This window comes from Oncorhynchus clarkii, chromosome 30 (assembly GCF_045791955.1).
Source record: "Oncorhynchus clarkii lewisi isolate Uvic-CL-2024 chromosome 30, UVic_Ocla_1.0, whole genome shotgun sequence".
In the NCBI taxonomy this organism is placed as follows: domain Eukaryota; kingdom Metazoa; phylum Chordata; class Actinopteri; order Salmoniformes; family Salmonidae; genus Oncorhynchus; species Oncorhynchus clarkii.
In genome coordinates this window covers 20,952,274-20,980,025 of record NC_092176.1, presented here as the reverse complement: position 1 = coordinate 20,980,025, position 27,752 = coordinate 20,952,274, and the positions used below count along the sequence as shown (strand labels likewise).

The window sequence follows — 27,752 nt, the reverse complement described above, 5'->3', positions numbered from 1 at the left end:
TTAGTTCAGAACCATAACTGAGACGGGGCCTCTTTGGATCAGAGCAGTCCGACGACTTGGAGGGACGAGAGGCTGGAACGAGGGTGGAAGGATGCAACGTTGTGCACCTGATGAGATGAGAGTCCAGGAGAAATGAGCGAGAGGGGGGGGGGGTAGTCATTAGAGGTCACCCCACTCTGTGGTATTAGTCTACACCACGGCTCTGCTCTGTTTCCCTTGGCGCCAACACTGCTCCTCCCAGCCGGCTGTATTCCTACAGGAGGAGGAAAAGCTGTGGCCTCTGTACTGTACCTGCTGACGGTTATTTAGCCAACAGTCACGTTCTCGTATCAGCTGATGGAAATACTTTACTCATCACTGCTAAACTATTTGATCCATACAGGCCCAGGACTTGTATGATGGTACTGTAGGCTATAAAAACAAATAGTTTAGCAGCAGTGATAATAAAACGGTTTCCATTATTATCCAGTCAGTTGTGGAAGGTTCGAGAGAGACGTAGGGCGACCGAGAGATACAGAATAGCCTTACTGTAGTATAGACAGCCTGTCAGGGAGAGAGGCACTCTGTCCACACAGCACCAATACTACCTTATGGATTATGCAAGAGTTTCTCCTGTCATGCCCTTCCTGCCACAGGCTTAACTGAACCTCATGGTCCTCATCACTCTTCTATAGAGCAGGCTGATCAATACGGTGACTGCTCCAGGCTCCACAAAGTTCTTAGAGAGTAGACTGTGGTTTAATCCCAACTGTTCCCTATATTGTGTGGGCCCTGGTCAAAAATAGTGTACTATAAAGGGAATAGGGTGCCATTTGGGATGCATCCTATGTGAAGCTTCAATGAAGATGTAGTCAAATGGCCTTTTATGCATCTTCTGGTCTATGGACAAATATTTTTTATTTTTTATAGCATGCTTTCTTTATTCTCAAGTTGTCCGAGGATGTTGAGGGAGGAATAAAAGATGTTGCCTTAGCAAATGGGCCTCACAAATACAGAGAAAGGGATAGAGAGGGAGAGATCACATTGTGTAGTAGAATACAGAGTGCAGTGGATGCTATCGTGTGTGTGTGTTGTCGTCTCCACAGGACAGTAACCTCTTGTTCAATAACCCCACACATGCCCTGCAGTGTCTGTCCTTTCAGACCACTTGAAAACAATGAGTCATAGATTGCCCTCTTCATCTCTCCGTCCTTTCCCTCCTCTCTCTCCCCCTCCCCTCTGTATGATCACTCTCACAGGTGGCTGTGAAGAACAACATTGACGTCTTCTACTTCAGCTGCCAATACCCCATCAGCATGCTGTTTGTGGAAGATGGAAAGATGGGTGAGTGTCTGAATAAACTACTCAGTGAATCAGTGTTGATTTTAGAGTTTTGATTTATTAGGATCCCCATTTGCCGACGCCAATGGCAACAGCTAGTCTTACTGGGGACAGACACAAATCAAAAAATACATTACAGACAAAAGACTTTACAATTGACATGCATTTAAAAACATGAACATATTGTGTCACCTATCAATAGCCTCAAACCAGGATAAGGTCAGCCCCTGACCATTACCTCAATCTCCTAGAAGCTGTGTTTGTGTGCACACAAGTATCTTGTCATGCATTTGCTCTCAGATCACACAATCCTGACGTTGGGTCCAATTTGCCCTGTTCTTTTCCCGCTCTGGTTGATTGGTTCTGGGGGAATGTGAGGGTGTCTGTTCCCCTGTGGAGACTGCAGATGGGGGAACAGTAGGAACGCTGCTGGGAGCTAATGTTCCGGATCCTAAAAGCGCAGCAGGGACCGCACTGTTCAGCACCGCAACAAATTGTTTACCTTTCATTTGTTTTTTATTTCCATTTGCTTTCTCGTCCTCGGTCTCCCTCATATTTTTGCTTTCTTTCTTTCACTGTTTCTCAATTTTTCCCACCACCTGAACTCTTCTTTGTATCCCTCCCCAGAGCGTCAGGTGTTCCTGGCCACATGGAAAGACATTCCTAATGACAACGAGTCTCAGTTCCAGATCAAAGACTGTCATCTCAACTCAGGTGAGACAGACAAACACGGAGGGGTAAAAGGAGAGGGGAGAGGAGGAGAATGTGTACCTCTACATGCTATATGTGTTAAGACAGCTTGACATGTAACCTGGGATGTGGGCTGTGGAAACAGAACCATGTCCGGTCAGAGCTCCAGTCTATCTATCTATTTAATGGATACACAGTGCATTTCGAAAGTATTCAGACCCCTTGAATTTTTCCACATTTTGTTACAGCGTTTGTCTAAAATGTATTCAGTTGTTTTTTTTTTGTCCCTCATCGATCTACACTCAATACCTCATAATGACAAGGTGAAAACATGTTTTTAGAAATGTTGGCAAATTTGTTCAAAATTAAAAACTGAAATAACTTATTTACATAAGTATTCAGACCCTTTGCTATGAGACTCAAAATTGAGCTCCGGTGCATCCTGTTTCCATTGATCATCCTTGAGATGTTTCTACAACTTGATTGGAGTCCACCTGTGGTAAATTCAATTGATTGTACTTGATTTGGGAAGGCACACACACACCTATCTATTTAAGATCTCACAGTTGACAGTGCATGTCAGTGCAAAAACCAAGCCATGAGGTCAAAGGAATTGTTCGTAGAGCTTCGGGACAGGATTGTGTCGTGGCACAGATCTGGAGAAGAGTACCAAAAAATGTCTGCAGTATTGAAGGTCCCCAAGAACACAGTGACATCCATCATTCTTAAATGGAAGCAGTTTGAAACCATCAAGACTCTTTGTAGAGCTGGCCTTCCGTTCAACCGGAGCAAGGGTCTTGGTCAGGGAGGTGACAAAGAACCTGATGGTCACTCTGACAGAGCTCCGGCGTTCCTCTGTGAAGATGGGAGAACCTTCCAGAAGGAGACCCATCTCTGCAGTATTCATCCTGCCAAAAGGCAGACACTCGGGTCATGAGAAACCAGGTTCTTTGGTCTGAAGAAACCAAGATTGAACTGTTTGGCCTGAATGCCAAGCGTCACGTCTGAAAGAAACATGGCACCATCACTACGGTGAAGCATGGTGGTGGCAGCATCATGCTTTGGGGATATTTTTCAGCAGCAGGGACATGGGAAACTTTCAGGATCGAGGGAAAGATGAAGGGAGCGAAGTACAGAGATCCTTGATGATAAATCTGCTCCAGAGAGCTCAGGACCTCAGACTGGGGCGAAGGTTCACCTTCCAACAGGACAACGACCCTAAGCACACAGCCAAGCCATGTCTCTGAATGTCCTTGAGTGGCCCAGCCAGAGCCCGCACTTGAACCCGATCGAACATCTCTGGAGAGACCTGAAAATAGCTGTGCAGCGACGCTACCCATCCAACCTGACCGAACTTGAGAAGATCTGCAAAGAAGAATGGGACAAACTCCCCAAATACAGGTGTGTCAAGCTTGTAGCGTCATACCCAAGAAGACCTTAGGTTAATCGCTGCCAAAGGTGCTTCAACAAAGTATTGAGTAAAGAGTCTGAATACTTAGGTAAATGTGATATTTCAGTTTTTTTATTTGTAATATATTTGCTACAATTTCTACACCTGTTTTTTGCTTTGTCATTGTGTGTGTAGATTGAGGGGGGAAAAACAATTCAATCCATTTTAGAATAAGGCTGTAACGTAACAAAGTAGAAAAAGTCTAGAGGTCTGAATACTTCCTCAATGCACTTTATTTCGTTAGGTAACCTGCTGACCTTATTTACATGTGATAATTAGATTTTACACAAGCATGAAAACGGTTGGGTCTGAGCTAAATGACTAATGCCAGCTTATAGTATATTTTCCTTAATAGATTTAATTTCCTGTAGATTGAAAATTGATGGTTTAGACCTTCCTGTAGTGTGACAGAGAGACAAGGGCAAGTTAATTAAGGAGTATATCTTTGCTATGCAAGGTAGTTTAAACAGAGTGACTGTAATTGAAAATTAAGAGTTTAGCTTTTGAATGAAAAAGCTAGAGCTTAGTTAGACTATGGCAGAGTTTTATCAGTGCTCTGCAGATGAATAAAGCCACAGACATGAAAAGAGACTTGTTTCAGAAAGCTCCATTTCGCTGAATTCTTTCTATGCCTGTTATACACTATATATACAAAAGTATGTGGACACCCCTTGAAATGAGTGGATTTGGCCGTTTCAGCCATACCCGTTGCTGACGGGTGTAAAATCGAGCACACAGCCATGCAATCTCCATAGACAAACATTGGCAGTAGAATGGCCTTACTGAAGAGCTCAGGGATGCCACCTTTCCAACAAGTCAGTTTTTCGTGGTTCGGGCTAGGCCCCTTAGTTCCAGTGAGGGGAGATCTTAACGCTACAGCATACAATGACATACTAGACTATTCTGTGCTTCCAACTTTGTGGCAACTGTTTGGGGAAGGCCCTTTCCTATTTCAGCATGATAATGCCCCTGTGGAAAAGAAACGCGAGGTCAATACAGAAATGGTTTGTCAAGATCGGTGTGGAAGAACTTGACTGGCCTGCACAGAGCTGGTTCCATTATGGTTCTGATTGCAATGCTGTCCCCAAACCCCTTCACATTTTTTAAAGTTGAACAGTAAAATAGCTGAAGGTCCAGGCCTCTGCATGGAGGCCTATTAGATAGCCATCATATTGCTTCATTCTGATTCCCTCAGTTATAGTAGATTGTTTTAAATACAGGAGCTGGCGCACGCCCAGAATAATAGTTTGTGTGGAGGTCCTGACTGACGGCAAATAAACTATCAACATAATGTTGCACACTCCATGTATTGTCTCCCAGAAATGTAATGGGTATTTACCGTTTCGGCATCACTGTGCCTTCCTCAGGTTAATGTCATGAATACTTGAACCAGGTTATGTATGCACAGTGCAATTAGTGTAACCAATGACAGTAGTGAGGGGTGTGTCATAATGATTAAGTTAATTAAAATTAATTAGTGAAACTGTTCAAAAAATAGTATATGGCGTATTAAATATATTATGCTATTATCATACAGCCACATAATGGAATATTGTCCATCATATTAGCATCAACCTACATTATTGTTTCATTAAATTTCACGATTTTGTATTTCATTTTTGTTACATGTAATCTTTTGGTTCAACCTTAATATATAATGTACATCATCAACAGGGGGAACATATTAGGTGTACGCTAATAAGCTGTAAAAATAATTGTTCAATTTACAAGACTTGTTTATATGAAGGGTGTGAGATCAAAGTCAATATTCAGACCACTAGGGGTCAATGTTTTTGGATAGGATATCCAGTAAGCCTCCCTTTTGAGGTAGTAGGATCTCGATGTTACCACCTCTCCTTGGTAGAGCAACATGCTCAATGCCTGTGTATTTGAGGGAGGAGATGGGATGGTTAGCTTCAACAAAGTGAGCTGCTACTGGTTAGTCAATGTTCTTACACCTGATTGAGCTGCGGTGTTCAGCTATGTGTTGTTTTAATTGTCTTTTTGTTTGTCCTACAAAGGCTTTTCCACATGAACAGGTGATGAGGTAGATTACTCCATTGGTGTTGCATGAGATGATACTCCTAAAGGAGATCTTTCGACCTGTCTGTGGGTGTCTGAAGAAAGATGTTTTTATGGTGCTATTGCACTGTGTGCATGAGCCACATTTGTAGTTCCCATTTGGGATAGGTGTCAAGAGTGTCTGAGTGGGCTCAGGGGGCATGTCAGATCTCACCAAACTATCTCCTATATTGCGACCTGTTGATGATGTACATCAGGGGTGTCAAAGTCAAATGGACGGAGGGCCAAATAAAAAAATCAGCTACAAGACGAGGGCCGGACTGTTCGAATGTTCATTGAAAAAATTTTAAATGACGCATATAGTCTAGTGAACCTAATTGAACCTACTGAAAACCTAACAAATATATTACAATATGATCAGATAAATAAAGCAATATTTTCTTATGGCTCTGTCAGTAATCTTTAATTTTCAACAGACACAAAAGACAAATTTCCTTTATATAAATATCCCCATAACATGAACATTAAATGAAAGAAACCGGTATTCAAGGCACCATCAGTAGACTATATTTTCTATTTTAGCAAAAGTGGGCTAAATTTACTTCAAAGAAAAAACAATAATAGCAATTTTCTATCATCCACTCAACTGAAATATTTTTAAAATATAATTGGATTGAAATACAAAAAAATAAAGTGCAAAAATCTATTAATCAAAAACAACACTTTGTTTTAAGGAGAAGTAACATGCAGTGAAAACAAATAATAATATAATAATAATAATAAACTGAGTAAAAACTCTAAATATGTGATTGCACAGTAATGTTCACTTGTTTGAGGTTGAGGGTGATACTTGGTGGTGTCCCATCTTTTCCACAAGTTCATCAATGTTCGGGGTAAGGCTCTGAGCTGAAGAAATCCTCAGAATTGAGTGGAGGTGTTCAGCAGTAAGTCGACTTCTGTGTGATGTTTTGTTCAGGTTCATCAAAGAAAACAGTTGTTCACACAGGTATGTGCTGCCAAACATAGACAACGTTTGAGCAGCCTGGATGCGCAGCTGGGGCATTGTGCCGGGGAGGAAACGGGCGAACTCCGCAGCACCCACTGCCGCATATTTTGCCCTCAGTGCATCATTGCATTGGAGGTCAATCAACTCCATTTGGAGGTTTGGTGGTGAGCTTTCCACGTCAACAGCAAATGGGTTACCGAGCAGTTCCAACCTGCTTTTTTGTGCTTCAAAGTCAGCAAATCGGCGTCGAAAGTCAGCGGCAAGCATACCTATTTTATCAGCCAACTGTGTGCTCGGGAACGCACTGGTAGAGAGCTTCTCTTTCATGGTCTGGCAGCTGGGAAAGTGGCTCAAATTTTCTTTCCGCATCTGCGTCTCCCACAGAGTCAGTTTGGTTTTAAATGCCTTCACTGTACTGTACATATCAGAGATGACACGATCCCGACCCTGCAGCTGCAAGTTTATTGCATTCAGATGACTCGTAATGTCACACAGAAAAGCCATTTCACACAGAAACATTTCGTCTCGGAGTTGTGTTGTGTCTTTCCCTTTGCTGTCCAAGAACAGACAAATCTCCTCACGAAGCTCGAAACATCTTTGAAGCACCTTTCCCTGGCTTAGCCATCGCACCTCTGTGTGATAAGGCAAATCACCATGCTCCGTTTCTAACTCCGTCAGAAATGCCTTGAACTGGCGGTGATTCAAACCTTTGGCTCTGATAAAGTTAACTGTGCGCGTGATGATGCTCATTACATGCTCCATTTTCAAGGCTTTACCGCACAACGCTTCCTGGTGTATGATACAATGATAAGCTGTCAGCTCACCTGTCGCGTTTTCCTCTTGCATCTTTTCCCGTATCTTCGCCACCAGTCCGCTCCTGTGTCCACACATCGCAGGTGCTCCGTCGGTTGTCAAACCCACGAGTTTTTCCCAAGGCAGCTCCATCTCATTTACACATCTTGACACCTCTTCATACAAATCATGCCCCGTAGTTGTGCCATGCATAGGACGTAAAGCCAAAAACTCCTCTGTCACGCTTAGGTTGGAGTCCACTCCGCGGATGAAAATTGACAACTGGGCAATGTCAGAAATGTCGGTGCTCTCATCCACAGCCAAGGAATATGCAATAAAATCTTTTCCCTTTTTCACAAGCTGCTCTTTTAGATTGATGGACAACTGGTCTACTCTCTCGGCAATGGTGTTTCTGCTCAGACTCACATTTAAAAAGAGTTGCCTTTTTTCTGGGCAAACTTCGTCACAAACTTTAATCATGCAGTTTTTGATGAAATCCCCCTCCGTAAATGGCCGGGCTGATTTAGCGATCTCTTCTGCCAAAATAAAACTGGCCTTGACAGTTGCGTCCGCGTGTGTGTCCGCGTGTTTCGTTTCATAATGTCGTCTCAGATTATACTCTTTCAGTACCGCCACACTTTCTCCACACAGAAGACACACAGGTTTTCCAGCTACCTTCGTGAACATATACTCCGACTCCCACCTTGTTTGAAACCCCCGGTTCTCAGTATCCACCTTCCGTTTTGCCATTTTTGATGGGTATCTGAAAGTTAATTTTACTGTGATGCTGACGACTGCTGTGCCAATAAATATTGAAATGAAGCAGCCTACTGCTCGGTGCGTCACCTTTGCATTGTGGGAAATGTAGTATTGGTGCGTGTAAAAGATCTGCGGGCTGCCGGCTTGCTGCGGGCCGGTTCTAATAATAAATCAAGATCATCCCAGGGGCCGTAAAAAACCTTCTTGCGGGCCGGATGTGGCCCGCGGGCCTTGACTCTGACATATGTGATGTACATTATATATTAAGATTGAACCAAAGGATTACATGTAACAAAAATTAAATACGAAATTATTATGTGAAATTCAATGAAACAACAATGTATGTTGATGCTAATATGATGTACAATATTCCATTGTTTCTATATGGTAACAATAGCATAATATATTTAATATGCTATACACTATATTTTTTTAAAGTTTCACTAATTCATTTTAATTGAATCATTATGACACACCCCTCACTACTGTCATTGGTTACACTAATTGCACTGTGTGCATACATAACCTGGTTCAAGTATTCATGACATTACCCTGAGGAAAGCACAGTGATGCCAAAACGTTGGTAAATACACATTCAATTGCTGGGAGACTGTACATGGAGTGTGTGACTTTCTTTATTTTGATTAGTTTATAGTAGACAACCTGTAACACAAGCCTAACAACACCCAGGGGCTACTTATCAATGTTTTATTTAGTGAACATGTGGCAATGAACCAGTGTTTGCCTGGGAGAAAATGATTGAAAAAAATGTATATATACATTTTTTTCAATCATTTTCTCCCAGTCACACACTGGTTCATATATACACTACCGGTCAAAAGTTTTAGAACACCTACTTGTTAAAAGATTTTTCTTTAATTTTACTATTTTCTACATTATAGAATAATAATGATGCCATCTAAACTATGAAATAACTCGCATGGAATCATGTAGTAACCAGAAAAGCGTTAAACAAATCAAAATATATTGTATTTGAGTTTCTTCAAGTAGCCACCCTTTGCCTTGATTACAACTTTGCACACTCTTTCATTCTCTCAACCAGCTTCATGAGGTAGTCACCTGGGATGCATTTCAATTAACATGTGTGCCTTGTTAAAAGTTCATTTGTGGAATTTCTTAATGTGTTTAAGCCAATCAGTTGTGTTGTGACAAGGTAGGGGGGTATACAGAAGAGAGCCCTATTTGGTAAAAGACCAAGTCCATATTATGCCAAGAACAGCTCAAATAAGCAAAGAGAAATGACAGTCCATCCTTACTTTAAGACATGAAGGTCAGTCAATCCGGAAAATGTAAAGGACTTTGAACGTTTCTTCAAATGCAGTCACAAAAACCATCAAGCGCAGGAAAGGAAGACCCAGAGTTACCTCTGCTGCAGAGGATACGTTCATTAGAGTTACCAGCCTCAGAAATTGCAGGCCAAATAAATGCTTCAGAGTTCAAGTAACAGACACATCTCAACATCAACTGTTCTGAGGAGACTGTGTGCATCAGGCCTTCATGGTTGAATTGCTGCAAAGAAACCACTACTAAAAAGGACACCAATAAGAAGAAGAGACTTGCTTGGGCCAAGAAACACGAGAAATGGACATAAGATCGGTGGAAATTTGAATTTTGGTCGAGTCCAAATTTGAGATTTTTGGTTCCAACTGCCGTGTCTTTGTGAGATGCGGTGTGGGTGAACAGATTATCTCTGCATGTGTATTTCTCACAGTCAAGCATGGAGGAGGTGTGATGGTGTCGGGGTGTTTTGCTGGTGACACTGTCTGGGATTTATTTAGAATTCTAGACACACTTAACCAGCATGGCTACCACAGCATTCTGCCGCAATACGGCATCCCATCTGGTTTGCGCTTAGTGGGACTATCATTTGTTTTTCAACAGGACAATGACCCAAAACACACCTCCAGGCTGTGTAAGGGCTATTTGACAAAGCAGAGTGATGGAGTGCTGCGTCAGATGACCTGGCGCCACAATCCCTGACCTCAAACCAATTGAGATGGTTTGGGATGAGTTGGACCACAGAGTGAATGAAAAGCAGCCAACAAGGGCTCTGCATATGTGGGAACTCTTTCAAGACTGTTGGAAAAGCATTCCAGGTGAAGCTGGTTGAGAGAATGCCAAGAGTGTGCAAGGCTGTCAAGGCAAAGGGTAGCTTTTTAAAGAATTTCAAATATAAATAAGTGTTTAACACTTTTGGTTACTACATGTGATATGTCCATAGTTTTGATGTCTTCATTATTATTCTACACCATAGAAAATAAAGAAACCCTCAACGCTGATAATAGCAAACCGCTCTCCCACACGGTTGGACGTACGGCCAAATTCTCAAATGATTTTACAGGCGGCTTATGGTAGAGAAATTAACGTTAAATTATCTAGCAACCGCTCTGGTGGACATTCCTGCAGTCAGCATGAGAATTGCACACTCCCTCAACTTGAGACATCTGTGGCATTGTGCTGTGTGACAAAACTGCCCCCAGAAGAAGGTTCACCTGTTTAATGATCATGCTGTTTAATCAGCTCCTTGATATGCCAGACCTGTCAGGTGGATGGATTCTTTTGGCAAAGGAGAAATGCTCACTAACAGGGATGTAATTTGTGCACAACATTTGAGAGAAATAAGCTTTTTCCTCATCAATCTACACCCAATACCCCATAATGACAAAGCAAAAACGGGTTTTTAAAAATGTTACAATTAAATTTGACAAGTATTCAGACCCTTTACTCAGTACTTTGTTGAAGCACCTTTTGCCAGCGATTTTAGCATAGTCTTCATGGGTAGGACTCTACAAGCTTGGCACACCTGTATTTGGGGGGTTTTTCACATTCTTCTCTGCAGATCCTCTGAAGCTCTTTCAGTTTAGATGGGGAGCGTTGCTGCACAGCTATTTTCAGGTCTCTCCAGAGACGTTCGATCAGGTTCAAGTCCGGGCACTGGCTGGGCCACTCAAGGACATTCAGACTTGTCCCGAAGCCACTCCTACGTTGTCTTGGCTGTGTGCTTAGGGTCATTGTCCTGTTGGAAGGTGAACATTCACCCCAGTCTGAGGTCCTGAGCACTCTGGAGCAGGTTTCATCAAGGATCTCTCTGTACTTTGCTCCATTAATCTTTTCCTCGATCCTGACTAGTCTTCCAGTCACTGTAAAACATCCCCAAAGCATGATGCTGACACCACTGTGCTTCACCAAACAGACTGTCGTACCTTTTACTGAGGCGTGGCTTCCATCTGGCCACTCTACCATAAATTTCTGATTGGTGGAGTGCTGCAGAGATGGTTGTATTTCTGGAAGGTTCTCCCGTCTCCACAGAAGAACTCTGGAGCTTGGTCAGGGAGGTGACCAGGAACCTGATGGTCACTCTGACAAAGGCCCTTCTCCCCCAATTGCTCAGTTTGGCCGGGTGGCCAGCTCTCTGAAAAGTGTTGGTGGTTCCATTCTTCTTCCATTTAAGAATGGTGGATGCCACTGTGTTCTTGGGGACCTTCAGTGCTGCAGAAATGTTTTGTTACCCTTCCCCAGATCTGTGCCTTGACACAATCCTGCCTCGGTGCTCTACGGACAATTCCTTCGACCTCAGGGCTTGGTTTTTGCTCTGACATGCACAGTCAACTGTTTGACTTTTTTTTGATGATAGGTGTGTGCCTTTACAAACTATTGCTTCTCTTTTGACCCAATGATCACTCGGCTACACAGCTGATGCCAACTGGACTTTTCAATAACACGGTACCTCATTTTGTTTACCTGTCGGCCCAAGCCTCAAACTCCGGTCCTCTATGTACCTAACTGACCCGCTCTGCCCATTCATCACCATTTACCTGTTGTCTTAGCTCTCCTGATCAACACCTCTGATTGCTTTATGCTTCTCTCTGTCAATATGCCTTGTCTACTGCTGTCTTGGCTAGTTCTTAATGTTGTATTTCCCTGTAGAGCCCTCAGTCTAGCTCAAAATGCCTTGGATAACTCTTTTGTCCCACTCCACACACATGCGGAGACCTCACCTGGCTTACAACGTGTCTCATCGTCACTCAACGCCTAGGTTTACCTCCACTGTACTCACATCCTACCATACCCTTCTCTGTACATTAGGCCTTGAATCTATTCTACCACGCCCAGAAATCTGTTCCTTTTATTCTCTGTCCCCAACGCACTAGATGACCAGTTCTTATATCCTTTAGCCGTACCCTTATCCTACTCCTCCCCTGTTCCTCTGGTGATGTAGAGGTTAACCCAGGCTCTGTAGCCCCCATTCCTATTCCCCAGACGCTATCATTTGTTGACTTCTGTAACTGTAAAAGCCTTGGTTTCATGCATGTTACCATCAGAAGCCTCCTCCCTATGTTTGTTTTATTCACTGCTTTAGCACACCGTCAACCCTGATGTCCTAGCCGTGTCTAAATCCTGGCTTAGGAAGGCCACCAAAAATTCTGAAATTTCCATCCCTAACTACAACATTTTCCACCAAGTTAGAACTGCCAAAGGGGGTGGTTAGCCTGTAGAGTTCTGTCATGCTATCCAGGTCTTTTCCAGTACACTTTTTCCAGTACACAATACACTTTTCCAGAAACAAGTCTCTCACGGCTGCCACTTTCTAAACGACCTGGCTCGGGTATCCTGGAAGGATATTGACCTTATTCCATCAGTAGAGAATGCCTGGTTATTCTTTAAAAGTGCTTTCCTCACCATCTTAAATAAGCATGCCCCGTTCAATTTTTTTTAGAACTATCAACAGATATAGCCCTTGGTTCACTCCAGACCGGACTGCCCTTGCTTTCCACCTGGCTATCCCTACCCCGGTCAACAGCTCTGCACCCCCCACAGCAACTTGCCCAAGCCTCCCCCATTTCTCCTTCACCCAAATCCAGATAGCTGATGTTCTGAAAGAGCTGCAAAATCTGGACCCCTACAAATCAGCAGCGCTAAACAATCTAGACCCTCTTTATCTAAAATGATCCGGCGCAATTGTTGCAACCCCTATTACTAGCCTGTTCAACCTCTCTCTTATATTGTCTGATATCCCTAAAGATGGGAAAGCTTCCATGGTCATCGGAGACACTCTAGACCCAAACTGTTACAGACCTATATCTATCCTACCCTGCCTTTTGTAAGGTCTTCGAAAGCCAAGTTAAACAGATCACCGACCATTTCAAATCTCACAGTACCTTCTCCGCTATGCAAGCTGGTTTCCGAGCTGGTGCACCTCAGTCACGCTCAAGGTCCTAAACGATATCATAACCGCCATCGATAAAAGACAGTACTGTGCAGCTGTCTTCACTGACCTGGCCAAGGATTTCGACTGTCAATCACCCCATTCTTATCGACAGACTCAACAGCCTTGGTTTCTCAAATGACTGCCTTGCCTGGTTTATCAACTACTTCTCTGATAGAGTTCAGTGTGTCAAATCGGAGGGCCTGTGTTCCGGACCTCTGGCAGTCTCTATGGGAGTGCCACAGGGTTCAATTCTCAGGCCAACTCTTTTCTCTGTACACACAAATGATGTCGCTTTTGCTGGTGGTGATTCTCTGATTCACCTCTACACAGACAAAACCGTTCTGTATACATCTGGCCCTTCTTTGGACGCTGTGTTAACTAACCTTCAGACGGGCTTCAATGCCATGCAACACTCCTTCCGTGGCCTCCAACTGCTCTTACATGCAAGTAAAACTAAATGCAACTCATCCTTTGGCTGCCTTTCCTTACAGTTCTTTGCTGCCAATGACAGGAACAAATAGCAGAAATCACTGAAGCTGGAGATGCATCTCCCTCACTAACTTTAAGCATCAGCTGTCAGAGCAGCATACCGATCATTGCACCTGTATATAGCCCATCTGTAAATAGCCCACCCAACTACCTCATCCCCATGTTATTTATTTTTTTTGCTCCTTTGCACCCCAGTATCTCTACTTGCACATTCATCTTCTGCACATCTATTACTCCAGTTTTTAATTGCTAAATTGTAATTATTTCGCCACTATGGAATATTTATTGCCTTACCTCCCTAATCTTACTACATTTGCACACACTGTATATAGATTTTTATATTGTGTTATTGACTGTACGTTTGTTTATCCCATGTGTAACTCTGTTGTTTGTGTTGCACTGCTTTTCTGTATCTTGGCCAGGTCGCAGTTGTAAATGAGAACTTGTTCTCAACTGGCCTACCTGGTTAAATAAAGGTGAAATAAATCAAATGTCCAGTCAATTGAATTTACCACAGGTGAACTCCCAGGTTGTAGATACATCTCAAGGATGATGCATCTCAACAGATGCACCTGAGCTCAATTTCGAGTCTCATAGCAAAGGTTCTGAATACTTATGTAAATAAGGTATTTCTGTTTTTATTTTTAATAAATGTGCACATATTTCTAAACCTGTGTTTTTCTTTGTCATTATAGGTATTTTGTGTAGATTGCAAAAAATATATATTTAATACATTTTAGAATAAGGCTGTATAGTAACAAAATGTGGAAAAGGTCTAGGGGTTTGAACTTTCTGAAGTCACTGACAATATAATGTTTTAAAATGTGAACTGTGTATTTCAAGTTTATTCTCTTATCCCCCAAAACAGATGCAGCCAGCAGCAAGCTGCAGGGCAGTAACATCTTCACCATAGCCAAGCGCACGGTGGAGGGCCAGGACATGCTTTACATGTCCATCAAACTGTCCAATGGCATCTGGGTGCTGGCTGAACTGAGGGTGCAGGCTGGAAACCCCAACTACACGGTGAGCACAGGGACAGGGGAGGGACTGAGAACAACTTGTTATTAAAGGAGAGAGAAATCTAGGAAAGACGGGTAGATAAGAATCACTTCAGTGACAGCAGAGGGGAGTGTAGGGATGGAGTGGGGATGAATAGAGATGGGCATGATCTGGAGTGTAGGGATGGAGTGAGGATGAATAGAGATGGGCATGATCTGGAGTGTAGGGATGAATGGAGATGGGCATGATCTGGAGTGTAGGGATGAATGGAGATGGGCATGATCTGGAGTGTAGGGATGAATAAAGATGGGCATGATCTGGAGTGTAGGGATGAATAAAGATGGGCATGATCTGGCGTGTAGGGATGAATAAAGATGGGCATGATCTGGAGTGTAGGGATGAATAGAGATGGGCATGATCTGGAGTGTAGGGATGAATAGAGATGGGCATGATCTGGAGTGTAGGGATGAATAGAGATGGGCATGATCTGGAGTGTAGGGATGAATAGAGATGGGTGATCTGGAGTGTAGGGATGAATAAAGATGGGCATGATCTGGAGTGTAGGGATGAATGTAGATGGGCATGATCTGGAGTATAGGGATGAATAGAGGTGGGGGTGATCTGGAGTGTAGGGATGAATAGAGGTGGGCGTGATCTGGAGTGTAGGGATGAATAGAGATGGGCATGATCTGGAGTGTAGGGATGAATAGAGATGGGCATGATCTGGAGTGTAGGGATGAATAGAGATGGGTGATCTGGAGTGTAGGGATGAATAAAGATGGGCATGATCTGGAGTGTAGGGATGAATGTAGATGGGCATGATCTGGAGTATAGGGATGAATAGAGGTGGGGGTGATCTGGAGTGTAGGGATGAATAGAGGTGGGCGTGATCTGGAGTGTAGGGATGGAGTGGGGATGAATAGAGATGGGCATGATCTGGAGTGTAGGGATGAATAGAGATGGGCATGATCTGGAGTGTAGGGATGAATAGAGATGGGCATGATCTGGAGTGTAGGGATGAATAGAGATGGGCATGCTCTGGAGTGTAGGGATGAATAGAGATGGGCATGCTCTGGAGTGTAGGGATAGAGTGTGGGTGAAGAGAGATGGGGATGATCTGGAGTGGGTATGGGTGAGTGAGTCGTCATCACCACCAACCCTGCTGGCTAAGAGTATTTCACCTGAGGCGGGGTGTCTGTGTGTGTGTGTGTGTGTGTGTGTGTGTGTGTGTATTGTTTCATTTGTGATGCATTGTGTGTCAGTGTACTGTTGTCTGCTTACTTGGTTGTTAGCAGTAGCCCAGGACCTTGTGCATGAGTATTTCCGAACAGTGACCTTGACGTGACTCCTCAGCCCATCTCGTTTGTCAATGTGCTTTAGGATCATGTTTTTATTCATTATACAGGCATTTACTGTCTTCCTTCCCCAGCCCAGATGAGTCCATTTCAGTCAGTCAATCTGTTTTATCCATCTCGCTCAAATGTAGCATTTTAAATGTAATTCCTCCACAGTTCATTGTGCATTCAGCTTGACTCATCTGTCAGTGGTTGAAGCCTCTGTATTTGTTGGTCTGTTGGTATTTTCGTTCAGGAGATGAATGAGTTTTCAGTCTGTGAAATGACTCAACTGAGGTGTTTGATCAGCCCTTGACTGTTTGTCTTGTTCTATTAGTATGTCTGTAGTCATTTTTGTAGTTGATGTGTTTTTGTCTCCTCTTGTGCTGTTCTTAATTTGTCTAGGATTTCGTTTTTTTTTCTTCTTTTCATATACATCTCTCAGCCTGAACACCTGTCAGGATATGCCCTCTTTCTGTTGCTTTCTCCTATTCCTACTACCCCTTAAGGCTCTCTTCCTCCCTACAGATGACTACCATCAGAAGATCTTTACTGAAGATGCTAACATTTTTCACATGTGCAGCATGCACTCTCACATCTCTGTGCTGCTGCTGCTGCATGGATCTGATGCTCTCTCAGTACAACACGTGAAAGTCAACCTGACACATGCTTGTGTTGAGCAGTTATTTTTAGCATGAGAAAATAACACTGTGGATCGTACTCAGCCTGTGGGAAGATTCCACAGCTCCCTGTAGAAAGGCAGTAAAGCTGACATCAGTTAAGAAATGATGCCCTCCTAACTCTATATATTGGCTAGCTGACAACGTCACAAGCGATGCGCGTGATTCAGTGGGGCAAAAGTCTGTTGTGATTCTGGATGGCCAGATAGCTAACAATAATGCCAAGAAGCTGCCATGTGGGGAGTCGTAAGTGGCTCGTTTCAGCTAGTTGTCTTGTTCTTGATACCATTTTGAGGTGTCTTGACTGATGTCATGTCTATTTGCTAGGTAACCAACAACTGTAATAATGTATTTGAGAGAAGTGCTCATTGTGCAAATCATTTGTTTTCAATAAATGTTGGAGACTAACTAATGTAGTTTACATGTCAACAATCTAAGCCAACCCTGTTTGTTTTGCCTCATAGTTGAGCACAAGTCGGTTTGGTTGCTAAACAACCAAACCTTCTATACTAACTGGGTCTACTCTAACGTAACGTTGCTAACCCCAATGCTCCTCCATCACCCCACCTATTTGGTCCCAGTTATCCCATGATGCTCAGCTTCTTAGCTCTGTCTTTTAAAGTGGAGCACCGGGCCCTCACCTCTCATCCCCATGGCAACAGCATGACCAATGGCAAGGGCTGGTTCACTCCCCCCTCCCCAAGAGTGGCTAATTGCAGGGGTTTGTGGGAGAATGGTGCTCTGGTACAGCCAGCGCCATGACCGTGCCACCATACACAACTTCTATTTACTCAACTTTCAGCTCTCCTTCTTCCCCCACTCATCGTTCAATCTCGGATATCCTTATATGGTGCAGAAATCACAGCATCTTTACATCTTCCTACATCTTCTTCCATTCTCCTAAAACACTACCACCACCCACCTGCACTGTTTCTACCAGTCACTGTTCTCTACAGCTAGTTATTTTTCTCCTCTGTCCTTTATTCTCTCACTCTCTCCTTCACACGCCACCCTCATATTGACTCACAGGCACATTATTCAGCAGCATTTTACAAAGCCTTAAACAAAATGCCCACACACCATGTAAACCTAGTTGATCAGAGCTTTTCTACAACCTGGTTTAATAAGCTGATCCTTATGACAGCCAGCTAGGCCTCGTTTTCTCCAACTTGGCCTAGGTTGTGTGTTTCTGACTAATCATGCCAGCACCATTATGCATTAGTAAAGAGCCAGCAGTACACAGAGCAGCGGCAGCCCTGGAGGGAGGAGTTGTGTAGTGTTCCCACTCGTCTAGCGCAGCATTGTGGAATGTACCAATGCAGTGCTGGGGGACACTCTGTCACCATGGTACAGCAGTGTGATCTCTTGTCCCATGGGTCAGAGAGGGACCTGGTGTGAACTTCTGTCTAATGGGACTTCAAATGCTTCTGGCCAGTTAATGACAATTGCTATTAGAACTGCTAAGCACGAGCCAGCCGGAACTGTCAATCAACACACAATCACCCTGGCACCTCAAACGCACGGCTACAGTAGTACCGCTGCAAACGCACGGCTGCAGTAGTACCGCTGCAAACGCACGGCTGCAGTAGTACCGCTGCAAACGCACGGCTGCAGTAGTACCGCTGCAAACGCACGGCTGCAGTAGTACCGCTGCAAACGCACGGCTGCAGTAGTACCGCTGCAAACGCACGGCTGCAGTAGTACCGCTGCAAACGCACGGCTGCAGTAGTACCGCTGCAAACGCACGGCTGCAGTAGTACCGCTGCAAACGCACGGCTGCAGTAGTACCGCTGCAAACGCACGGCTGCAGTCGCACGGCTGCAGTAGTACCGCTGCAGTAGTACCGCTGCAAACGCACGGCTACAGTAGTACCGCTGCAAACGCACGGCTACAGTAGTACTGCTGCAGTGGTACCGCTGCAAACGCACGGCTGCAGTAGTACCGCTGCAGTCGCACCGCTGCAAACGCACGGCTGCAGTAGTACCGCTGCAGTAGTACCGCTGCAAACGCACGGCTACAGTAGTACCGCTGCAAACGCACGGCTACAGTAGTACCGCTGCAAACGCACGGCTACAGTAGTACCGCTGCAAACGCACGGCTACAGAATTAGCGCTGCAAACGCACGGCTACAGTAGTACCGCTGCAAACGTACGGCTACAGTAGTACCGCTGCAAACGCACGGCTACAGTAGTACCGCTGCAAACGCACGGCTACAGTAGTACCGCTGCAAACGCACGGCTACAGTAGTACCGCTGCAAACGCACGGCTACAGTAGTAGCGCTGCAAACGCACGGCTACAGTAGTAGCGCTGCAAACGCACGGCTACAGTAGTACCGCTGCAAACGCACGGCTACAGTAGTACCGCTGCAGTAGTACCGCTGCAAACGCACGGCTACAGTAGTACTGCTGCAAACGCACGGCTACAGTAGTACTGCTGCAGTAGTACCGCTGCAAACGCACGGCTACAGTAGTACCGCTGCAAACGCACGGCTGCAGTAGTACCGCTGCAAACGCACGGCTACACACAGAATTTTGAGCTTTTCCTGCATGAGCTCTAATGAAAAGGAAACCGCCTCTAAGAGCTCTATTAGTTCCTGCAGCAACAGACTCTCTCAACTTCACAAGGAGAGAAGGAATGAGACATTTTTTTTTCTGCTCCAAGCTGATAAGATTGAATAGAAGGCAGCATTTATAATGCTAATAAATTCTCCCCTGCAAATAAAATGAAACAAAATGCCTCTGCTGAAATTGTGGGAATAGAGGAGGTTGGGAGCTATTCACTCTTCTCTTCAGTCATGAGTCAGTGAAGCTGCTGAAATAATTACCATGCTTATTAATCAGACGGTGCTTAAAGTCCTGCCATTACAGTTGCATTGCACTAACTGACTAGACTAGCATATCGAAAGGAGCTTTTCTTGAAGGTATGAAAAAGTGGCCCGGCGAATTCGCCTTCATCCCGTCCATACAGCTTCCTCATCCCTGAAAAGGCTCTCTCTCTCTTAAGGATGTTCGGTCAAATGATGACCAGGAAAAGTGTGATTCTGTTTTAGATCACTGAACTATAGTTCATCTCTCATAGCACTTGACTCCTGAGATAAAGACGAGGGCAGCAGCTGCTCCACATGAGAGATTATATTTGTTGTTTATGAAGAAATGACACAGCTGTTTTGTTGATTTTAGTTATTAAATAGAAATGTACTGTATATTGTTGACTGCTTAGCTAGCTTGTCCATGTCTTTTCTAAAACAATAGCTGGCTTTTGAAACTGTTTTGCTTTGACTGAACATCTGAACTAGTATTCTTATTGATCAGGTGCTCTCAACACCTAACACCTGCTAACAGAAGGACTACTATCTCCTTGCCCAGCCAGACCATGTAGTAACTAACTCTCTCTTCTCTCTCCTCAGATCTCTCTGAAGTGCAGAGCACCAGAGGTGTCCCAGTGTGTGTTCCAGTGCTATGAGGCAGTGCTGAAGAACTGAACCCCTGACAGGGCTGAAGTAGGGGGTGCAACCTGAGGCATGGAGACTGGAGACTGGCCCTGACTGGAGGGACCTCCTGGACCCCCAACCCTCCTGACTCTCTCCTCCCCCTTCTCCTCCTGACATACAGGCTTCTGAAAGACCCTTTCCTTGTAGAATCTCCAACTTTGCTGTCTGTCTGTGTGCCTCCCTGGGGACTCTGGTTTCTATCTGTTCTTTCTGTCAAGCACTAACCCTCCACTCTACAAGTCCTTATCTGATTTAAGTCTGAAGTCTCTAGCCCTCATGGTCCCAAAGCTTTCTATAGACCAATCCTGTCACTCACGTCAATAGTTGGAATGGCCTTTGTCTTCTTCACCTTGAACATGGTTGGGGTTTCCCATAACCCACCAAGTCTAGTCGGTCTTCAATGAGAGTTCACTACCCTGTCAGATCTCCCTTGCATGATGGCCTAACTCCAGTCCAGCCCGTGCTGATCTGATTCAGTTCACCCTTCTCCCATGAGCCTCTAATCTGGGACACACCTGGTAGGGATTTTCAGCTAGTGCTGCTGGAGGAGACTGTGATGCGATGGACTCTTGTTCCTTGTGACTGTTTCTCCATATCCCCCCCCCTCCCCCCTGATGTCTTCTCTTTTCACGATTATCTCACCTCGCGTCTCTGCAAATTAGTACCTATATTTAGTGTGTGTAATCAGCAGTTAAATCTCTACTGTCAGCATACCTTTTGGTGCTTCACATTAAAATGTGGCAGTACAGACACATTGTTTCCCCATATCTTGGGGCTGTGAAGCACCTGCTGTGTTCCTGTTCTCACTTCACTCGCCCCTCAGCCCCCCCCGCCCCTCTCAATGTCTTCACTTCTTCTCTCTCACAAACACTTTCCTCCTTTTTATTTTAAAGGGATGTGATGTCCCAGCTAGTAAGAGACACTAAATGTTTTGGAACACACCATGTCACATATGTGTTTAGTTTGTTGTTTGCTCTTGATGTGCCCATTGGGCTTGTTTATTGTTGTTGTTCTCAATCTCTGCTGTCTCTTGGAGCAGGACTCTCTCTCTCCCGTGTGTGTGTGTGTGTGTGTGCATGTATTTGTGTGTTGGGGTGCCTGTGTGCTATTTGTTATTAGAGAGGGTTGGAGCAACATCTAAGGCTACATTTACACAGGCAGCCCAATTCTGATATTTTGCCCAATTATTGGCGAAAGATCTGATCTGATTCGTCAAAAGACCAATTATTAGACCAACTATTATTGCCAAATAGATCAGAATTGGGCTGCCTGTGTAAACTCAGCAATATACGCCTCACTACTACATACAATACCTTTTCTTTCCCTAATTCCTGCCCCTTTTCTTCTTTAAAGTAATTCCATTATGAATTGCCAGGTTTGTGTTTGCAGTGTAATTGAAGTTTTAACTCTGGGCATGCAGGCGGGCGAGGGCCACAGATGTTTGGATGTTGTTTCTGCTGTGTGCGCTCTGTTAATCAGGGCTGCTTGGGCTCCCTGCCAGGTTGTTGCATTCTCCTCCCCTCTTAGTTGGTCAAGTACCTCTGCCACCTGTCATAGAGGCTTCAAACCACCTGTATGTTCTATACTTTATCTGTATAGGAAACTAACTGTAGAGGTAGCACACATCATGAAGTCTTTTGTATGAAGAAAATCTGACCAACTCAACTTCACCATTCTGTTTTACCTAGTCTCTTTGGAAAATTAATTGGATATTTAAACTTTTGAGTCATTGAATCAGAACCCTCTGGAACAGCTCCACAGTGAGCACTTTCACTACTTGGAGATGAGTGGATTTACGTGGTCTGTGTGTGGTGAAAACTGACTAGTGTGTATGTGATGAGAAGCTGTAAAATAGCTGGTGAAGGAGAAATCTAATGTTTTTTTGACTGACCGTTTGTGTGTACATCATTTGAAACAAAACTATTAAAAATCAGATAGATTCACAAATGCCACAAGTGCATTTTCTGAATTGACTTGAATCATCAATTAGGAATGGTATACCACGTTTAGTTCCATCCAATAAGGATTCCATAAGATATACACTGAGTGTACAAAACATTAGGAACACCTGCTCTTGTCATGAGACTGATCAAGGGAATCCAGGTAAAAGCTATGATTCATTATTGATGTCACCTGTTAAATCCACTTCAATCAGTGTAGATTGAGGGGTTAAAAAAGGATTTTTAAGCCTTGAGACATGGATTGTGTATGTGTGCAACTAAGAGGGTGAATGGGCAAGACAAAAGGTTTAAATGCCTTTGAACGGAGTATAGTAGTAGGTGCCAGGTGCACTGGTTTGAGTTTGTCAAGAACTGCAACGCTGTTGGGATTTTCACACTCAACAGTTTCCCATGTTTATCAAGAATGGTCCACCACCCAAAGGACATCCAGCCAACTTGTGGGAAGCGTTAGAGTCAACATGGGCCAGCATCCCTGTGGAACGCTTTCGACACCTTGTAGAGTCCATGCCCCAACGCATTGAGGCTGTTCTGAGGGCAAAGGAGGGTGCAACTCAATATTAGGAAGGTGTTGTTAATGTTTTGTACACTGAGATCTTACATTATAATATATATACAGTGCCTTGCGAAAGTATTCGGCCCCCTTGAACTTTGCGACCTTTTGCCACATTTCAGGCTTCAAACATAAAGAGATAAAACTGTATTTTTTTGTGAAGAATCAACAAGTGGGACACAATCATGAAGTGGAACGACATTTATTGGATATTTCAAACTTTTTTAACAAATAAAAAACTGAAAAATTGGGCGTGCAAAATTATTCAGCCCCTTTACTTTCAGTGCAGCAAACTCGCTCCAGAAGTTCAGTGAGGATCTCTGAATGATCCAATGTTGACCTAAATGACTAATGATGATAAATACAATCCACCTGTGTGTAATCAAGTCTCCGTATAAATGCACCTGCACTGTGATAGTCTCAGAGGTCCGTCAAAAGCGCAGAGAGCATCATGAAGAACAAGGAACACACCAGGCCTGAGGTCTGAGATACTGTTGTGAAGAAGTTTAAAGCCGTATTTGGATACAGAAAGATTTCCCAAGCTTTAAACATCCCAAGGAGCACTGTGCAAGCGATAATATTGAAATGGAAGGAGTATCAGACCACTGCAAATCTACCAAGACCTGGCCGTCCCTCTAAACTTTCAGCTCATACAAGGAGAAGACTGATCAGAGATGCAGCCAAGAGGCCCATGATCACTCTGGATGAACTGCAGAGATCTACAGCTGAGGTGGGAGACTCTGTCCATAGGACAACAATCAGTCGTATATTGCACAAATCTGGCCTTTATGGAAGAGTGGCAAGAAGAAAGCCATTTCTTAAAGATATCCATAAAAAGTGTTGTTTAAAGTTTGCCACAAGCCACCTGGGAGACACACCAAACATGTGGAAGAAGGTGCTCTGGTCAGATGAAACCAAAATTGAACTGTTTGGCAACAATGCAAAATGTTATGTTTGGCGTAAAAGCAACACAGCTGAACACATCATCCCCACTGTCAAACATGGTGGTGGCAGCATCATGGTTTGGGCCTGCTTTTCTTCAGCAGGGACAGGGAAGATGGTTAAAATTGATGGGAAGATGGATGGAGCCAAATACAGGACCATTCTGGAAGAAAACCTGATGGAGTCTGCAAAAGACCTGAGACTGGGACGGAGATTTGTCTTCCAACAAGACAATGATCCAAAACATAAAGCAAAATCTACAATGGAATGGTTCAAAAATAAACATATCCAGGTGTTAGAATGGCCAAGTCAAAGTCCAGACCTGAATCCAATTGAGAATCTGTGGAAAGAACTGAAAACTGCTGTTCACAAATGCTCTCCATCCAACCTCACTGAGCTCGAGCTGTTTTGCAAGGAGGAATGGGAAAACATTTCAGTCTCTCGATGTGCAAAACTGATAGAGACATACCCCAAGCGAATTACAGCTGTAATCGCAGCAAAAGGTGGCGCTACAAAGTATTAACTTAAGGGGGCTGAATAATTTTGCATGCCCAATTTTTCAGTTTTTGATTTGTTAAAAAAGTTTGAAATATCCAATAAATGTCGTTCCACTTCATGATTGTGTCCCACTTGTTGTTGATTCTTCACAAAAAATACAGTTTTATATCTTTATGTTTGAAGCCTGAAATGTGGCAAAAGGTCGCAAAGTTCAAGGGGGGCGAATACTTTCGCAAGGCACTGTATATATAGACACGAAGTAAAATAAAGGACTAAGCCAATCGCAACACTGGTTAGTATTGTACTAGTAGAATTTACAATCTGATGAGTAACTCTTCTTCCACAGTTGGCCACATATGCAGACACTGCTTGATGGACAGGGAGAACATGTCTGCTTTATAAGTCTCTGAAGTAGGGAAGATGATCAGAAGTTGTTTTAAATCATTTTTTGTCATTTTGTGTAATATGTACATACAGATTCCATATTAACAAATGGGTTCATGTTATATATTATAGGCATATCTACAGTTATCTTTACAATGACCTTCGGAAGGTATAGGGCTGTCCACACTCGGTTGAGTGAGCTGTCATTTTTTTTTTACAGTATTGTTGGGCAGCCTTAAACAGCTTTGCATACTAATTTGATGTTCCCTTCCCCCTCTCCCCTCATCCCTGTTCTCCTCTACCCTAATCCCTTCACATATCTGCTCTCCTCTCCCTTCATCCCTGCTCCTCTCTCTCTGTCCTCACCCCTTCTTTCTCCATGAGTCCAGAGTGAAACCCAAGGTTTATCTGGAGCTCAGGGCTTTATTTATCCCTATGACAGACTGGGAGCAAGAAGATGGTGAGGTTTTGAAGTGATAGTAGATAGAAGCTTTACATTCTCTGAGCTGTACCCACTCAATCTAGCAGCTGCCAAGAGTGACTGGGGTGGGTGGATAAGCTAAACTGCTCAATTTTGTGGTTGGTTTGTTGACTGGAACCCAAATCTTGTTACCAGCAGTGGGTTGAAGAACTTACATTAATATTCCTCAGCACCATACACAGTATATGCTACTACAGTACATGGAACAGCCTGTGGATCAAGGTGTGAATTACGGGGGTGGGGGGGGCTTGGCTCCCCTGAATGAGACGTTAGCTTTTTGTTGCATTTAGGAGAGCTAACTTTAGGAGGGTTTCTAAATAATGCTAATTGAACCATTCTCTATTTGTTTGAAATGTAGTGGTAAATATGAAAATTAAAGCATCCAAATTAAATAAACGCCCCAACCTCTCTGTCATGGTTTAAAATAGGGGTGTCAAACTCATTCCATGGACGGCCTACTGTCTGATGGTTTTTGGTTTGTCCTTTCAATTAAGACCTAGACAACCAGGTGAGATTTCCTTACTAGTTAGTGACCTTAATTCATCAATCAAGTACAAGGTAGGAATGACAACCTGCAGACACTCAGCCCTCCTTGGAATGAGTTTGACATCGTGGTTTAAACCATTTATTTCTATGTGGCGGTGCTGTCCACTCAGCAGTGCTGAATTTCGGCCTCAGCTGAGCTCCTGTACGTATAGACTTTCCTTTGTACGTGCTCATTTTTGCCATTTGTTTGCAATTTGTCCTTGATTTGAAAAAATAGCCTTCATTCCAAATTCATTGTTTCGTTGATTTGATCATTGTTTGCTTTAGTCAATCATTTGTTTAGAGCGCTCATTGCGTTGTTTTTCAGGTGCGCACAGGTACTGGTGTTCTCCGTGCCATCCTAGGCCAGAAGAAGTAGACCATTTATTTAGCTTTGTAATTTTTGTTTGCTTTCATGGATCAGATGATGATAGTCGACAATATCAGTAGACAACTACCCTACAGCAAGACACCAATACGCATCCAATCTATCCAACAAGTAGGCTGGCTCTACATGAATGACAGTAGGACTACTATAAGGTGATTCTTTCGGTAAGAAGAGGTTTTAACGTTCGGTTAAAAGCATTCGATTTTGCAATGCCATGGGCCTACATTATTGTAGATTTGTCTCCCCATGATAACTGTTTTCAAGGCAAAATGTTATGTAGGCATAGTTACACTTACAGCGCATTTTCCCAGACCTCCAAGATCCATGATTCGTGCAGGGTTTAAGTTCAATGGTAAATGCTTCATAATGACAAATAACCCTGTCATAACTGTCATTAATAACCCTTTCCTGCCTGGTGGGAATTGTAAATTTTTTTACTGAATCATGACCTCTGTGTGCATAAATTAGAATAATTTGCTGGTGTTAAACCTTATATGAAAACATGATACATATTTTAAAAGCTGAAAACAGCTCTTTAAATTGATATGACATACAATAGCAACACATCAATCAAATTGTAATCGGTCAAGAAAAACATGTGAAAATGTGTCTTATATGAAAATCAATGTTTTTCTCCCAAACCAAACTTTCTAAAGAATGATAGATAAAAGCTTGGAGGATATTGACTCTTCCTTGTTTTGTAAGGATTGATCATCTAAAATCAGAATATAAGTACCTTTTACTGTGAATTGGTTACAGACCTTTTAGTGACCAATGGAATTTTCTCATTCTATGGGATGTTCGGTGATCAAACACATCTGCACCAAAACAAATGACACATGGCATTCACTATTACATATAAGGAAAGACAAAAACAAGTGATATAATAATAAAACGAACTAATCATAGGGGAATACATTTCCTCATTCAAACCTCATTCAAACCTGAAAATGAAGACACGTTTAAATCTATCATAACCATAACATTATACAATATTCATTTCAAGGCTACTTTCATCAAAATCCAACTGGAATTACAAAATGTGAAACAAGTAAGGCATATAACAATTATTAGATTTTACAACTACAATTTCTACTTTCAACTAGCATATTGTCTATAACATAAAGAGTAAGAATGGGAACAATTCCAAAAGCACAACATTATTTTACAGTCCTTACAATTAACAAGGCCATTTGAGTCATGAATGAAACATAAAGGGAGGCTGGCATGCAGGAGAATGGGTACCTGCAGGAAATGGAAACATGCAACAGAGGTAAAATTGCTAGTGAACACCAGAGCGACAACCAAGTTTCTTTCCTGGTGCCTTTTTTCCACAATGAGTCACACTCACTTGAGTGCCACAACCTAAAACAATTTCGGTCCTCTACGACGCAAAAACAATTTGCTCTTGCATTCAGATGCTACACAAACAAACTGGGTGCTGTTCTCCTTTCCAGTGGCGATTTGAGCATGTAAATCTTGGTGGGGCAAACTCCCCCAATTTTTTTTTTTTTAGATGCATGCCGGCAAAGCCACTACACAAAACCACACTAAGCCATACATTAATTGGACTATAACAGTGCCCACAAACTGTTGGGACAGCTTTATGTAGGCCCTAACACCTTACCACTGTTACACCTGACTATTAAAGGAACCTTGTCTGGCAGCAAAACATTTAATTCTGCCTCATTTGCTGCCTTTTAAACAAACATGGCTGTTTTGCTTAAACAAATGCGGTTTCTACTGACAATTGAGATGTAC

The 27,752-nt window shown here is 43.3% G+C and overlaps 1 protein-coding gene across 6 annotated transcripts in view; it reads left to right on the top strand.

Moving 5' to 3' along the window:
• The window catches only part of LOC139389397 (AP-1 complex subunit beta-1), a 46,307-nt gene extending 24,093 nt beyond the window's left edge, over positions 1-22,214 (top strand). For 3 of the 6 annotated variants that reach the window (XM_071136120.1, XM_071136121.1, XM_071136119.1), the window contains 4 exons: positions 1,239-1,323; positions 1,948-2,034; positions 14,627-14,781; positions 20,179-22,209. In XM_071136120.1, the coding sequence (XP_070992221.1) occupies positions 1,239-1,323; positions 1,948-2,034; positions 14,627-14,781; positions 20,179-20,253 (402 nt within the window). In that variant the 3' untranslated portion in view covers positions 20,254-22,209. Of the gene's footprint in view, positions 1-1,238; positions 1,324-1,947; positions 2,035-14,626; positions 14,782-20,178 lie in introns of all 6 variants that reach the window. The other 3 variants (XR_011629402.1, XR_011629403.1, XM_071136123.1) reach the window with 3 other exon arrangements.
• Positions 22,215-27,752: the final 5,538 nt, after the last annotated feature.